At 39.9% G+C, this 16,127-nt stretch overlaps 1 protein-coding gene across 1 annotated transcript in view; it reads left to right on the top strand.

Moving 5' to 3' along the window:
* Window positions 1-379: 379 nt before the first annotated feature.
* The window catches only part of PRKAA1 (protein kinase AMP-activated catalytic subunit alpha 1), a 35,952-nt gene continuing 20,204 nt past the window's right edge, over window positions 380-16,127 (top strand). Inside the window, exon 1 of the mRNA XM_004448204.4 lies at window positions 380-634. Within this exon, the coding sequence (XP_004448261.1) occupies window positions 508-634 (127 nt within the window). The 5' untranslated portion in view covers window positions 380-507. The remainder of the gene's footprint in view (window positions 635-16,127) is intronic.

The raw sequence follows: 16,127 nt of genomic DNA, 5'->3' as shown, positions 1-16,127 counted from the left end.
ATCCCAGAAGGAAAGCTGAAAATCAATGTTAGAAATACAGTGGCAGGGAGGTTACCCTTGCTGTACCTCAATTCAAGCTACACCAGTAATAAACCACACATCTGCACCACCCCTGCAAGATTCTCCAGTCTCCACCTTCCCCTTGGAATCACACCGGGAGCGGTCCCCGGGAACCAAAAGTGGAAACACAGCGGGAAGGGACTCCACCGGAGAGGAAAGGAGCCGAGGGGCCATCGCCCTTCTCTCTCTCCATGAAGCCCCCTCCCGCGCGCAGGTGGGCGGGCGCCCAAGCAGGCACTGATGCCGGGCAAGGAAAGGGGTACTCTTGCCCCCCCCAGCAACCCCCGTCAGCCCCGCCAGGGGGAGCGTCTGCACTCTACTGCCGCTGCGGGAACAGGGAGGGCGGCGGTTTCCTCCCCGCCGCCGCTCCCCTCCCGCGTCCCCACCCCTACCCCGCCCGCCCCCGGCGCGGCCCTGCCCGCCCCCTCCGCCCCCTCCTGTGGCGCCATGCGCAGACTCAATTTCTGGGGAAAGATGGCGGCAGCCGAGAAGCAGAAACACGACGGGCGGGTGAAGATCGGCCACTACATCCTGGGGGACACGCTAGGGGTCGGCACCTTCGGCAAAGTGAAGGGTGAGGACCCCCGCGGCTGGGCTCGGCCCTAGCCCAGTATCCGGGCGACTTTCGCTCTTCGCACCTCTTCATCCTCCCCTGCCCGCCTGCCCTTCTAGTCTCCCTGGCTGGGCAGCCGCTGTCCAGGCTCTGACCCGAGTGGGGCCCGAGGCCGCCCGGGGTCTGCGGCGCGGCCCCCTAAGGCCGCTGGGGGCGGGGTGGGGTCCGTCGCCATGACGACGGCGCCGCGGTCTGAGGGGCTGGTCTGTGCCTGGGGCGGGGATGCGGAGGTGCGAACTTTCTTGGGGTGGAGTCCGGCGTTGCGTGGCGCGCTCCGCGAGCTGGGTGAGAGCGCGGAGATCCCTGGCCGGGAGCCCCTGGGAGGCGGCCTCCGGTTCGCCCCGCATTGTGCTCCTCTGGCTCACGGCCAGCCCGTAGCTTCTCCGGGCAGTCCTGGGTATTGTCCGTATTTCCCTTCTCTTAAGGCTGTCCATTTACCTGATTTTGCTGGTTCCCGAGTGTGAAATGTGTTCCCCGAAGAGCGAGATTGCTTTGGGGGCAGCCTACAGAATTAAAAACAAACAAAAAACACACAAGTGCCATTTCGTTGGAGAGAATCACTGACTTCCTTTGGGGCAATTAATGAAGTTAAACGGGTTCTATATTTGCGGTGCATGGTTTACGTTCTGAAATGCCGACTCCGTGCCTTCAGTGTTTCTGAATTATCAGGATTTCCTCATTCTCTTTGTGCTAAATCTAGTGGTTGGTGTAGATGTTATCTCCAGACAGTATTTATTAGTTGATTTATACAGTTCGTTTCCATTTATTTTCACAGGATATTTATATCTTAAACAACTTGATGCACATTATTGAACTTTTTTAAAAAAGAAAAGTGAGACCCAGTTTTCTGGAAATAACGAACTTGCCCTCCAGTTCACTAATTCTGGCACAAATAGTATAATTGCAAAATTTATGGGGCATTAATACTTTTTTCTTTAAAATTTTGACCTTGTGATTAGGGATGTAGATCAAGGAAGTATGAAACTGAGGAAAATAATTCTTGCATTGGTTTTGCATAAATAATAGACAGTGACTTGGATATATTTACTGAGCACTTGGCAAATATTTGACTTGAAAGAGAAAAGTTTGTGAAAGTCTGTACAGTGAATTCACCAACTGAGTTTTATTCTCCCAGGGCTAAATAAACATTTTCTGATTTTATCTAGGGATGGAAGAGGGGAACCCTTTCTTCTCTTGCCCTTTATTATAGAACCCAAAAATTGGTGTATAGTGCACAGGGAAACAATTGCCTAAAGCTTCTTATGAAAATCAGCAAGGCCAACAATGTAAGAAAGAAACAAATGCCAGAGTAGGGTAATAACAGTTATTAGGGTGGATCTGTATTAGTCTAGTAATGTTTTTGTGGCCTCTAAATGATCATTTTAGCTCTTATTTGGCAAATTATGAAACTACTCTTTAGTATACTGGTATCTGTAAGAAGTACTTATTAATGCCCGACAAAGATGTCCCTACTCTTCCCAGAGTTATGCTTGAATTACAGTGTTTTTCATTCCCCTATTATAGACCTTAATCTGAGTCAGGTCTCATTTTCTTATTTGCTAAGTGGCTTTTGACATGGGAGAAAGGAAGTTAGGAAGAGGTTTTTCATTTTCTGGATTTGATCTGTTATGTGACTGTGGCATGAATGAATCTCTTCATTTACTCTGCTGTCCCTTAGTTTTCACTTCTTGCTCTTGAAGTACCATACTCTGTCAAAGTCAACAATCTCCCCAAATATAGAAAAGCCGTGTTGGTCATAAGATGAAATTTTGTGAATAAGAGTATGTTTGTTCATAACACATTAGTTGGTGTTGCTTAGATTCCTCAACCAGTGGATTTTTGTTAAAGAGGATGCTTTTTGCCATAAGTAAGAGAAAGGCCAACACATCCTAGCGAAGAACATTATTTCCAGAGCAACAAAGTCTAGTGTACCTTGAGTAAGTCTGATTGGCTTATCCAGTCCTGGTTAGGGATACCACGTGCTGATTGGCTTAGGCTTGTGTTCTTCTGGGAGGAATATGGCCCACCCTTGGATCTGTATTTGAGGGACATCTTCATCTGAAGTACGTGGGTAGTGTGGGGGGACTAGGCAGATACCTACACAGAAATGGGTATCATTAGGATAGAGAAAGGAAAACATGGACCTTGGGTGAGCAGGCAAAAATAACCACCATAGTGGTGACATTAGTAATTTATACCAGCCATAATTTGAGGAAAATTCTTTTGAATAATAGGTTGAGCCATTTATTTCAGTGGAGACAATTTGGAGTAGAGCTTTTAAAATTAGTTATAAACATTGGTAAATTTAAGATAGAAGAGAAATCCATTAGAAGATGTGATATTGAAAAGGCAACTTCCTAAAATGATATTCTGTGCTTACAGGAAAAATCTTTAGGAGAGGAAATCGGAAGATTATTTTGTTTTCTGTCATGGGCATAAACAAAAACAAAAACAAATCCTTTGGTAACCTGACTGTAGCATTTTGAGGGGAATGTTTAAACAGAAAACTAGGGTGATTGGGATTATGCCTGAATTTTTATTATTTCCAAGGTACTTTTTAATTTTTTCTTCTGGTTGTCAAGATGCTAGACTTTACTCTCTTGATAGTCATGTCTAATCTTCTTCCCCTCATCTCAAGAACAATTAAAAAAGCATGCTGAAGAAAGAGTCATGTTACTGTTTGCAATAAATTAAAATGGCAGTTTTTGTTGTTAGCTTTCCTGGAGAAGAGGGTCTCTTTAGTAGACTGGGTGTGCCTTCCTAAATGAGTTGTTTATATCTATAACCTTTTTGTTAAGTGATGACTACTTCTATATAAAATTGCAATTTCAGGGGTTTGTAAATAGGTGACTGTGCTCCTTTTTTTATTTTTATTTTTTTTGACTGCGTTCTTTTTTTTTTTTTTTAAAGATTTATTTATTTAATTTCCCCCCTTCCCCTGGTTGTCTGTTCTTGGTGTCTATTTGCTGCGTCTTGTTTCTTTGTCTGCTTCTGTTGTCGTCAGCGGCACGGGAAGTGTGGGCGGCGCCATTCCTGGGCAGGCTGCTCTTTCTTTTCACGCGGGGCGGCTTTTCCTCACGGGCGCACTCCTTGCGCTTGGGGCTCCCCCACGCGGGGGACACCCTTGCGTGGCAAGGCACTCCTTGCGCGCATCAGCACTGCGCATGGCCAGCTCCACACGGGTCAAGGAGGCCCGGGGTTTGAACCACGGACCTCCCATATGGTAGACGGACGCCCTAACCACTGGGCCAAAGTCCGTTTCCCAGACTGCGTTCTTTTTGATTGTGAATGAATCACAGTAGGAATTATTTAAAATTTCCTTTAATTAAAAAATCTATACATGAGCTAAAGCTACATCTATCAGCATGGATGAATCTCAAGAACCTAAGGTAAGGCCTCAAAAGCAAGTTGTGGAAGTATACGATACCATTTTTATAAATGTGAAAAATATGGAAGTGTTCATGTATTGCTGGTGGGCATATAAATTGGTACCACCTTTGTAGAGTGTGAAAATATTTATTTAAATTAATCCAGCAATTCAACTCCTAGGAATTTATCCTGTAGATATACTTGTGTGTGAAACGATGGGTTATTCATTAGTGTATTTTTTGTAAACCCCAAAGATTGCACATTAGATTTTGGTTTACCATACATGGAATATCTTGAAAACATTAAGAAAAACAAACAAAGTGAGGAACTTTATATAATTTAGGGAGCAGTTTTCCAAGATGTATGGAAAAAGAGGATAGTGGAATAGTGGGTATGGTATGCTACCATTTTTAAATATTTGTAAATATGTATCTCATTGTCTCTTAAAGATACACAAGAATCTGGTTGTATTAGTTGCTTAGGGAAGGGGAACTAGGTAGCAGCAGGACATTTTACTGTATATATCCTTTTGAACTTTGAATTATGTGTTTAGTGCTGGTAGTACATGTTTAAAAGAATGTATGAAATTAAAATTATATAAATAAAAAACAAAAAATGTTACTATATTGTTTGTAGATTCATACATGTGCAGGAAAGAAACATGCCTGGGAATGATAAACATCTAATTTGGGGTAGTGGTTTCTTCTGGGTAGAGAAGCAGCAGCAAGTAATCTGGGAAGTCATATGAGGCTTCAGTTGTATCTGTGATGCTTTATTATTTAAGCTGGTGGTAGTACATGGGTATTTGCAAGATCCCTTTCCTGCCCCTTTTATCGTTGAAATGTTTTGTTTTAAAAAAAAAAAGTAACTTTCTGAAATTTCCACCTATATCTTTTAAAGCTCACCTCTCTCCAGAATTACATTATTTCCCTATTACTTTTTTAACCATGAAATTTTAATTCTTTTCATTTTAGAATGAGAATGAAATGACTAGGCAATTAGAATGTCTTTAAGATATGTCAATCCCTATGGCATCTCTATCCTATTTAAAATCCCCTCTTTCAAAGTGTGATCTTGTTTCACCTCAGGCTTGGATATCTGATTAGAAGAGCATTTGTTACAATGTTCTACAGTAGATGAAGTTCCCTTTAGGAAGCTATAACTGAATTGTTAGGTAATATTTGGTTGACTAATCTCCTCTTCTTGTGAGGGAGATATTGTGAATGCTGGTAACCTTTGCATAGGTGACTTGCAATTCTTACCCGGCTGAAAGACCAGTCTTCCATTTCATTCAAAAGTAACATTTTAGTACTGTTGTAAAACTATGACTGAAGAGTAAAGTTTTGCTTTGAACGGGGGAAAAATCCCTTAGTATACATATTTCTGACAAAGTCCATTTACTATATTGATTGATTGGACGGCAATTCATTTGGCTGCAACTAAGTTTAGTCAGTAGAAGAGAATCTTTAGCCTATTTTTGAGAAAACAATTCAGGTTCTAATATTGTTCTAAGCCTTTTTTCTCCTCCCACTGCGTAGTGATGATTGGGTAGGTATCCAGGTCAAAAGACTTGGAGTCAGAAGATGTGTCCCAGCCTAATCATTTAGTAGCTTTATTCAACAAATTACATAATCTCTGAGAGCTTCAGCTACTTTATCTGTAAAATAAGATACCTGCATCATAGGTTTATTTTGAGGCTCAGCTCTGATCATATGTGTGTTTCTTAGCGCTGTAAGGAACACATAACAGATTATCACCAGACAACCTTAAATTACCAAGATTTTGCTGAGATGAAGGAGGGAAAGAATAGAGGAAGAACAGGTAAATTGAAAGGGATGTTGTCCACTCTGAAAGAGAAAATATTTTAGAGTCATCAGTGTTGGGATCTTATTTGAAAACCTCAGTGGTAAAAACATGTACCCTATTAAGACTGGAAAATACCAGGTTAAACAAAATTTAACATGTTTCTTTACCATAGGACTTCTCAGAGCCTTTATAGTGTTAATATGTGTAGTGTGTCTCCAAAAGTGAGAGAATATGCATTTCTTCCCAGATTTATTTGACTATGACATTTTTTTTTCTGTGCAGAATTTCCAGTCCTAGTGTTTTATAGCACATACATTGAAGCTGTATTCTAATATTCTTTTTTTTTTTTAGAATCAAGGTAACTTTTTATTACCACTACTTGAATATTCTAATATTCTTAGTTTATGATTTTTTCTAGCACAAATAAAGTTAGAATTCCCAAAACAGAATACTGAGGAGAAGGCTATAAGAGGTGATTCTTGATATGATGATGAGGTGAAATTTCAAAAAGTAGATATAAGAATTCAAAAGCTGTAGGAGCAAGAAGTCCTACCCAGTTAAATTAACTTCCACAGATAGCATTGTATGAGGGCACAGGATGGCTGATGCTCATTCACATTTTTACATTTGCTTGGGTCCCGGTTGTCATGTATATACAGTGTGTTCATTTAAGAAATCATTCTCTGGCCTACTTAAACTGTGTGTGTTCAGCCTGGGAGAATGAGATGGGGGTAGGTTGGGTTGGAGTGGGCACTGCAAGAAAGGCCGTGTGTTATAAGGCAGGCAAGCCTACATCTGGGAGTCTGTGGTCCAGGTTCTTATGGTGGGATGCCCTGATGCCCACATATAGGGCTGTGATAGATGGAGAGCATTTTCCCAGGGCAGGTTTGCCTTAAATTTTACATTCCTCATGGAGATCTGCAGCTGACCCTGATGGGGCCTAAACGACAGTGCCTTCTGGGGCATAAAATAGTGTGTGGAAAGGTTAAAAAAGCACTGGACTGGGTGCTTTGAGTCAGGAGACTTGGGTTTTGATCTTTGGAGGAGTGAGGGGAAATGAAATCATTGGTATGGGTAGTAGTACAGTGTGGTGGCTTGAAATTATATACCCCAGGAAAACATGTTCCTAATTTTAATCCATTCTTGTGGGTGTAAACCCATTGTCAGTAGGACATTTTGAAGATGTTATTTTTAGTTAAGATGTGGCAAACCAGCATGGTTGTAATCCTTTTACTGGAGGCTTTACAGAGAAGGCCAGAGGGAAGCAGCCACCAGAAGCAAGAAGCTGGAAGTCAGTGGAATCTGGAAGAGAAAGAGAGGACATCACCATGTGCATTGCCATGTGATTGTAAAGCCAAGGACCAAGGATCGCTGGCAGCTAGCCCCTGAACACCACAGTCTCTGGGAGAAAACATTGCCTTGCTGACACCTAAATGGTGTTAATTGGACTTCTACTCTAAAAACTGTCAGCCAGTAAATCCTGTTGTTAAGCCAACCCATTGTGGTACTTGTTTTAGCAGCTGGGAAACTAAACCATACAGTTCAGAAAACCTGTTTTCAAAGATTACTTTGTTAATTTGTTAATTTTAACGGTGAATATCTTATTGTAGAAAATTCATTTACAAACTGATAAACTTGCTATATCATAATGTTTTGAGGTAGTTTTATGCTTTTCATTTCTCTTACAATGCTTTAATTTTTTTAGTAACTTATTTATATTGATTTGGTAGGGTGTATTAATAAAATATATTCTTGATATTTTAACATTGAAATTCATTTGAGGCAGGTTTTCAGTAGATTGGATTCATGTTCTGGTATATGAAAATGTTAATAGTACTAGTGCCTGTCACGCAATAGGTGCAGGCACTCAATAACTGTTTCTTAAATGAGTGGATGCATTTTTTGAATAGTTCTTATAAATAAGTATGGGGGAATTTGGTCTATTATTTTCCAAACGTGAGGAATATAAATTAAGGATTCCTCTGATATGTTCAACTTATAATATTTATGTTTTTTTAAAAGGATGTTTATATTTGAGTTATTTACATATCTTTTTCAGGTTTGCCGTTAAAAAATTATCCCATGTCACTTATTTTTGGAAAACGTACAAGATTTGAGCCAGACCTGGGTTCAAATTTTGTCTTTGCCACTCACTTGGTATGTAAACTTTGGCAAGTTCAGTTTCCTGTAAAATATTGCTGATAATATCAATCTTTCTAGCATTGGTGAAAGAGTATGTTTGGATACAAAGTAGGTATGCCACAAATATTATCTTTTAATAGTTGTATACTTAATTTTTCTTTTTCTGTCCAAAGTTGCTTTTTTTTGATTTTTAAAAAAAGTATTGAAATATAGCACTCATACATAAACATACATAAACAAGTGTATAATAGTTGTGAGCTTACAAAACAAACATATATAACATCAAACAAACATATATAACATCTCACCCTACCACCAATAACGTGTATTGTTTTTAAACTTTTTAAACTAATGATTAAAGAGCATTGTCAAAATATTACTATTAAACAAAGTATTTTTCCCCTAACCAATCTGATTACTATCTTTATATCATTTATATATGAACATACATAAACAATTAAGTGTATAGTAAAAGTTGTGAACCCACAAAGCAAACATGCATAACATCATTCAGGGGTCCCATACATCAACCCTCCACCAACACCTTGCATTCTCATGAGACGTTTGTCAGAAACTATGAAAGAACACTGTCAATCTTACTACTAATCATTGTTCTTATTTTACATTTGGTGTGTTCCTCCCCCAACCCACCCTATTATCATTTTTTAAATATATTTTTTTAAGACAGAAGTTGTAAACTTATAAAACAATCATGCACATGTACAGAATTCCCAAACAACACCCCTCCATCAACACACCACAATGTGGTATGCCATTTGCTACAGATAAAATAATATCATCTGATTATTACCATGTCCATAGTGTACATTTGGCTCACATTTTCCATACTGCTTCAGTATCAACACAGTACATCTCTTGCATAGATGCAAGAATATTATAACTACTAACCACAGTCCATAGGTTACTCCAGCTGTACTTCTCCCATGCTTCTCCACATTTCCAACACCCTGCAGTAGTCATATACACTTGTTCTAGCTAACAAAGGACACTCTTGCATCTGTACCATCAACCACAGTTCTCACCCACCTCTTGGTTTACTGTATCCAGTTCCTAGATTATTCTCAAGCACTCTGTCAACTGGTACCCACATAACTAGACTACCATTTTCAGTCACATCCCCATTTATAAACTAGCTGTTATTCACTGTGTGTTACCATCCACTCTATATATTTCCACAATTTTACAGTAAAGCTAATTGAAACTTCTATCTATCTCCGTTAAGAATCCACCACCTACCATCAGGACTTGAAGATATTTTCCAATAATTTCTTCTAGAAGTTTTATGGTTCTTGCTTTCACTTTTAGTTTTTTGATCCATTTTGAGTTAATTTTTGAATAAGGTGTGAGATAGGGTCCTCTTTCCTTCTTTCTGTTATGGATGTCCAATTCTTTTGGCACCATTTGTTGAATGGATTGTTCTGCCTGACCTGTGTGGGTTTGACAGGTTAGTCAAAACTCACTTGACCATACCTGGGAAGGTCTGTTACTGAACCATAAATTTGGTTCCATTGGTCTATTGTGTCTGTCTTCATGCCAGTACCATGCTTTTTTACCACCATAGGTAGGTATTATGATTTAAAGTCTGGAGATGAGGGTTCACTTTTCCTTTTTATGATGTTTCTGGCTATTCAGGACACCTTACCCTTCCAAATAAATTTAATGATCATGTTTTCAATTTTTTCTTTAATGCTGGTGGAATTTTTATCACGATTGTATTAAATCTGTATATCAATTTGAGGAGAATTGACATCTTAATGATACTTAGTCTCCAATGCATGAGCATGGAATGTTCCTCCAGTTATTTAGGGCTTTTTTGATTTGTTTTAACATTGAGTTGCAGTTTTCTGAATACAAGTGCTGTACATCATTGGTTAAGTTTATTCCTATTTGAGTTTTATCTGTCATATTTTCTTTTCACCACTCTTTTGATACTTTTATTTACTTTTATTGATATAATCTTCATTTCTAGACTCTCTTCCAGGCCCCTCTCTCCTGTCTTTTCTTTTCAGGCACTAGCACACTCTTTAGTATTTCCCGAAATTCTGGTCTCTTGCTTAGAAATTCTCTCAGTTTCTGTTTATTTGTGAGTATTCTAATTTCACCCTCATTTTTGAAAGACAGTCTTGCTGGATATAAGATTCTTGGCTGGAAGTTTTTGTCTTGTAGTATCTTAAATATATCAGACCACTGTCTTCTTGTCTCCATGGTTTCTGGTGAGAAATCAGCACTTAAATCTTATTGGGTATCCCTTATATGTTATGCATTGCTTTTCTCTGCTGCTCTCAGAATTCTTTTTTTGTCTTTGGCCTTTGACATTCTGATGAGTATGTGTCTTGGAGTTGGTCTATTTGGATTTTTTCAGATGGGAGTACGTTGTGCTTCTTGGACAGGGATATCTATGTCCTTCAATAGGGCTCGGAAATTTTCTACCATTATTTCTTTAAATATTCCTTCTGCCCCTTTTACCTTCTCCTTCTGGGACACCCATGGCACGTATGTTTGCATGCCTTTTGCTGTCATTTAGTTCCCTGAGACCTTGTTCAATTTGTTCCACTCTTTTCTTCATCTGTTCTTTTGTATGTTCACTTTCAGAGGCCATTTCTTGAAGCTCACTAATCCTTTCTTCTGCCTCATCAAATCTGCTATTATATGATTCCAATGTTTTTTTAATTTCATTTATTGAACCTTTCATTCCCATAAGATCTGCTATTTTTCTGTGTATGCTTTCAAATTCTTCTTTGTGCTCATCCACTGTCTTCTTAATATCCTTAATCTCTTTAGCCATCTCATTGAATTTATTAAGGAGATTTGTTTGAACATCTATAATTAGTTGTCTCAACTCCTTTATGTTATCTGGAGGCTTATCTTGTTCCTTTAACTGGGTCATAGCTTCCTGTTTTTTGGTGTGGATTTTAATTTTTTGTTGGTGTCTTCGCATCTGGCTTACTAGAGTATTTTTTCTGGGAGCAGTTTTTCTCTTTAGTTTAGGGCTTCCTATCATTTCTCCCTTTCTGGTTATGCAGTAGGAGCCAAGCATGTAGTTGGTGCTGTAAGCTGTGGAGGCTCAAGCTGCCTTAATTGCACCAGGGACCAATGAAGCTTCTTCCAACTTTCTCCTTAGTCAGGGGTAGGGACAAAGTCACAGCTATGTGGAATAATCCATGTGCAGGCCTAGACTTTAGTTGCCCAGAGAGACTGATGAAGCTTCACATCCGTTTCTCCCCTGCCTTGGGCGGAAATGGAGCTGTAGGTGTGGGCAGCAATCTATACAGTGTGGGTCCAAGATGACCGCAGTTGCTCTGGTAGACTTCTGATTTTCAGTCTGTGCCAGCCAAAGTTATCTGCAGTTACCTGTATAGGCTGGTGCTGGGCTCCTTAACCTCCTCCCCACCACAGGTGAGGCTGAAGCCTAGGTGGGCTGCAGGCTGGTCTTTGTGAAAGAAACTGGTACCTGCCGACACTGAGAGTTTCAGTCAGCCGGGCTTCCCCTCAGGCTGGGGGTGGAGTCAGAATGGCGGCCACTGGCCTCTTTTTGTCTTGGACTGCTTCTCACCCCAGCTGTTCCCAGGGTTATCTCTTAGCCAGCCAAGTCTCCCAATCAGTAGCAGAAATCGGCAGCCAACTGTCTCCTCCTCCCGTCTCTGGGAAATGGAGCTTCCAATTCCAGTCACAGAACAGCTTCTGGGGCAGCTACTGCCTCCGTGGCTTGGCTGGTAATTTCCCAGAGAGGCTGGCACAGGTCCCTGCAGCTTCCTCCCTGTCAGAGGTGGCACTGGGGCTTAGGCTAGAGCTGCAATTTGACCTGGATGGGAAGAAGCTGGTCCCCACCAGCACTGGGATCCTCAGTCCACCCACTTCCCCTCATGCCAGGTGCAGAGTTAAGATGGCAGCTCCCGGTCTCTTTCTAACCTGGACAGACTCAAATTTTAGTTGTTCTCAGGATTATGCTTTAGTCTGCTGAGTTTACTCATCATAGCTGAAGTTGGTGCCCAACCATCTCTTTCTCCCCCATTTTGGGGAAGTGGAGCTTTCAATTCCTGCGCGGGAACAGCTCCTGAGGTGGCTTGAACCTCGGTGGAGAATGGGCACCAGGCTTCGCGGAGTGGAATGCTCTGCTTACGAAACTTCTCTGCAGACGGGCACTCTCCTCCTTCCATTCCCCCAAGGACATTGCAGGATGCTCTTCTGGCCTCCTGGAGCCTCCAAACAGGTGCTTCAGCTAGCTCCAGAGAGCTCTGGGAGTTTACTAACTGCACTCTAGCAGAAGCTGATTCTAGGAGCTCCTTACTCCACCGCCAACTTGTTGGTTCTCTGTATACTTAATTTTAATTTTATATTATAGATCACCTAGATTTATACTGTGAAAAATGGCATTTACTTAAAAAGTGCTTCTTTGATTTAAATTTAATCAAATGAACCTATTTTTCCCCCTTCAGTTCTTTTTTTTTTTTGGTTGCATCATCTTGTGTCAGCTCATGGCACAGGCCAGGTCTCCATGGCACAGTCTGGCTTCACCTTCACCAGGAGGTCTTGGGAACTAAACCTGGAGGGACCCCCCCACACCCCCCAATATGGTAGACAGGAGCCCAATTGCTTGAGCCACATCCACTTCCCTGTAGTTCTTAGGTAGTAGGTGAAATCACTGTTAACAACTGATGATGTGTTATAAATCTAGCAGTAATCTGTTGAAAATTAACAGAAGTCAGGAAATGGGTTGATCTTTGGAAGCTAGAAATCTCAGGATTAAAAGGAGGAGGTAGTTTGGTGCAATCAAAGTATATAGGGATGGGGGCTAGGTGCATAAAATTTCAGCTCTTATGTATTTAGCACTTACTATGTACCTTAGTAAACGCGTATTACTGAATCTCAGTGGTGAAGGAGCAAACCAAAGAGCAGAGATAAAACTGGCTATTGAGGAATTAAACCAGATCATTCAGGGTCGATTAGATAAGAATGAGAGACAGGTGTGGGAGCAAAAGAACATGATTAACTACATAGTTAACAGATACCATTTACTTATTGGGCACTTGGTGCATACTGGTCACTATGGAAAGTGCTTTACAAACACTATTTAATGTATTCCTTATAGACTATGTGGTATTCCTGTTTTTACAGATAAATTAATAGGAAGTTGAAGAAGTCTTGCCCCAGTCACATATCTAGTAAGTACCTTCAAACAGGAACAAAACCTAGGTGACTACAAACTCTTTGCTTTGTAAATATAATGTGTTCTCCCTTTGCTTTGTAAATATAATGTGTTCTCATATGGAAGTGGAATTGGTGTTCAACCCTACTTCCCAAAATGACTAATCTTCTAACACCTGTCAGTTTCTTTCCCTCTCTTTGTAATTTTTTAATTGAAAAGGATATAAAATAGCAAATAAAATTTATAAAAAATCTAATTAGTTTCATTTTGGCAAATTGTCATTTTTATGTAAACTTTTTTCAAGTATCTGGAAAATACTGAAGGCATATATATATACTTTTTGTTCATTTTATTTATTTATTTATAAAGATTTATTTTTTATTTATTTCTCTCCTCTTCTCTCCTGCTCTGTGTCTATTCCCTGTGTGTTCTTCTGTGACCACTTCTGTCCTTATCAGCGGCACAGGAATTTTTGTTTCTTTTTGTTGCGTCATCTTGTGTTTCAGCTCTCCGTATGTGCGGGGCCGTTCTTGGGTAGGCTGCACTTTCTTTCACACCGGGTGGCTCTCCTTACGGGGCGCACTCCTTGCACATGGGGCTCCTCTATGTGGGGACACCCCTGCGTGGCAGGGCACTCCTTGCGCGCATCAGCACTGCACATGGGCCAGCTCCACACGGGTCAAGGAAGCCTGGGGTTTGAACCGCGGACCTCCCATGTGGTAGGCTGACGCCCTACCCACTGGGCCAAGTCCACTTCCCTTTTGTTCATTTTATATGAACATTTTTTGTAGTCTTCCTGTAACAGTCTGTTACATTGGAATAAAAGTATATTAAACTGTACTCTGAAATTGGTCATTTAGGTTTTTTGCAGTCCTTTGTTCTTACATAATAACATACTATAATAAACATACTTACGTGCTTTTTTCCTATTAAATAAATAAAAAGAAATATCGCCCTTAATGCTCTTCTAGGGCATTGGCTGTCCTGTTCATAAACTATTCTATCAGTTTACTCAGCCATGAAAAAGGAATGAATATACTGATTTTCCATTAAAAATAAACAAAAAAACTAATAGTATACTTTGCTAATTTATTTCTTAATGTCTTCTTGTCTGTGTTTGAATGTGAATGATCACTACAGTTGTTGTCATGGCACCTTCCAGCATCCTCAGTTTTTGTTTGAATATTTGTACAGTCATACTTTTGGGATTTCTTCTATTTTTTCAAAAGTGAAGAAGTTATATTCCTATACTTATAATTAATTAATAATTTACATTAGAAAAAAATTTTGAGCTGTACCTTGTCTGATTATTGATTTGGCTCTCCTTATTCTGCCTTCTTTTCAGGGCCACTTCTTTTCTTCACATGTTGAATAATACTCTGCTCCTCATTACTAACGAGGTGAATTATATCTGATTCTCTGTTCCTTGGCTCTCACCTTCCTTTATATTCTTGCTAATTTCCTCATTTTTTGGTATGTGTTCATGAAATTTTGTCACATTATTGCTGCAAATTACTACTTTCTAAATGATTTTAATTTTTCTCTTGTAAAATTCAACTTGCTCTGCTCTTAGCTCATAATTTCTATATTTTCTTATTAACCTGAAAATACTTATTTTTCCTAGAATATTCATACATTTCTTAGATGAGTGTAATGTCTGTTTTGCTTTGTTTGTTTTACTCTTTTGTATTGTAAAACGTTTTTTCTTACCTTACTATTATCTTGCTAATCTTCAGAGGCCAGGAAGGCAGGACCTAAGTTGCTTTTGGTCAGTACATACAGTAGATGCTCAGCATATACGATCTAATGAATGCTTTGAATCTCCTATTCTACTTCATAGAGTTTTGGGTAAGCCCCAGTCATTTCTTAAAGTTAAATGGGACTGAAATTACGTTGAGCAAGGAATGGTATGAGTGGAGACTGATTTGTAATGAATTGGAATTTGGGCTCAAATGGATTCTGTTTAATTTTTCTTTTAAGTTTGAGTCTGCCAGTATCATCCAGTACTGTGACTATTTCCCAGTTCTTTTTCAGCTGTGCAGCAAATGGGAGAAGGTTCCTATTAAACTAAAGTGGGGGAGATTTGGGGGATAGTTGGGACAGAGGGAAATAGTACCTCCTCAGGTATCAAGAAACTAGTTTTCTGGAAGAAGAAAATTCCTGAATCAGGGTTTTTCAATAAATTGGCTGCTCTTAATCACATCTGATTGGTTTTGGAGACTGGAGAAGGCCTTACTAGAAATTAGAATGTGCTTTATTTATTTTTCCACTGATTTCATGTATATATATTTTTCACTTTAAAAACAGTATATTGAAATATGTCATTCATACATTGATGTATATTTTGAAGACTCCAACTATTAGAGATATTCATCTCTTCCTTCAGTTTTGCTACCGTGTGCCTCATGTATCATAGGTCACCCAGGATACATAGTATTAATATTTATTATAATTACTTCTTCTTGGTGAATTTCTCCTTTTAATATATAATGACCTTCCTAATCCTTAAAACATTTTTGCATTTAAAATCTGTTTTGTCTGATATTAGTATTGCTACTCCAGCTCTTTATTGGTTACAATTTGCATGGAATATCTTTCTTTAAAGATTTATTTTTTTAATTTCTTTCTCTCCCCTTACCCCCCCAGTTGTCTGCTCTCTGTGTCCATTCGCTGTGTGTTCTTCTGTGGCCGCTTCTATCCTTAGCAGCAGCAGCACTGGGAATCTCTGTTTCTTTTTGTTGTGTCTTCTTCTTGTGTCAGCTCTCTGTGTGTGCGGCGCCATTCTTGGGCAGGCTACACTTTCTTTCATGCTGGGCGGCTCTCCTTATGGGGCGCACTCCTTGTGCATGGGGCTCCCCTATGTGGGGGACACCCCTGCATGGCAGGGCACTCCTTGTGCGCATCAGCACTGTGCATGGGCCAACTCTATTGGGGTCAAGGAGGCCTGGGGTTTGAACCGCAGACCTCCCA

This window comes from Dasypus novemcinctus, chromosome 2, assembly GCF_030445035.2.
Source record: "Dasypus novemcinctus isolate mDasNov1 chromosome 2, mDasNov1.1.hap2, whole genome shotgun sequence".
Lineage (NCBI taxonomy): Eukaryota > Metazoa > Chordata > Mammalia > Cingulata > Dasypodidae > Dasypus > Dasypus novemcinctus.
This window is presented reverse-complemented; position numbering and strand designations above follow the sequence as displayed.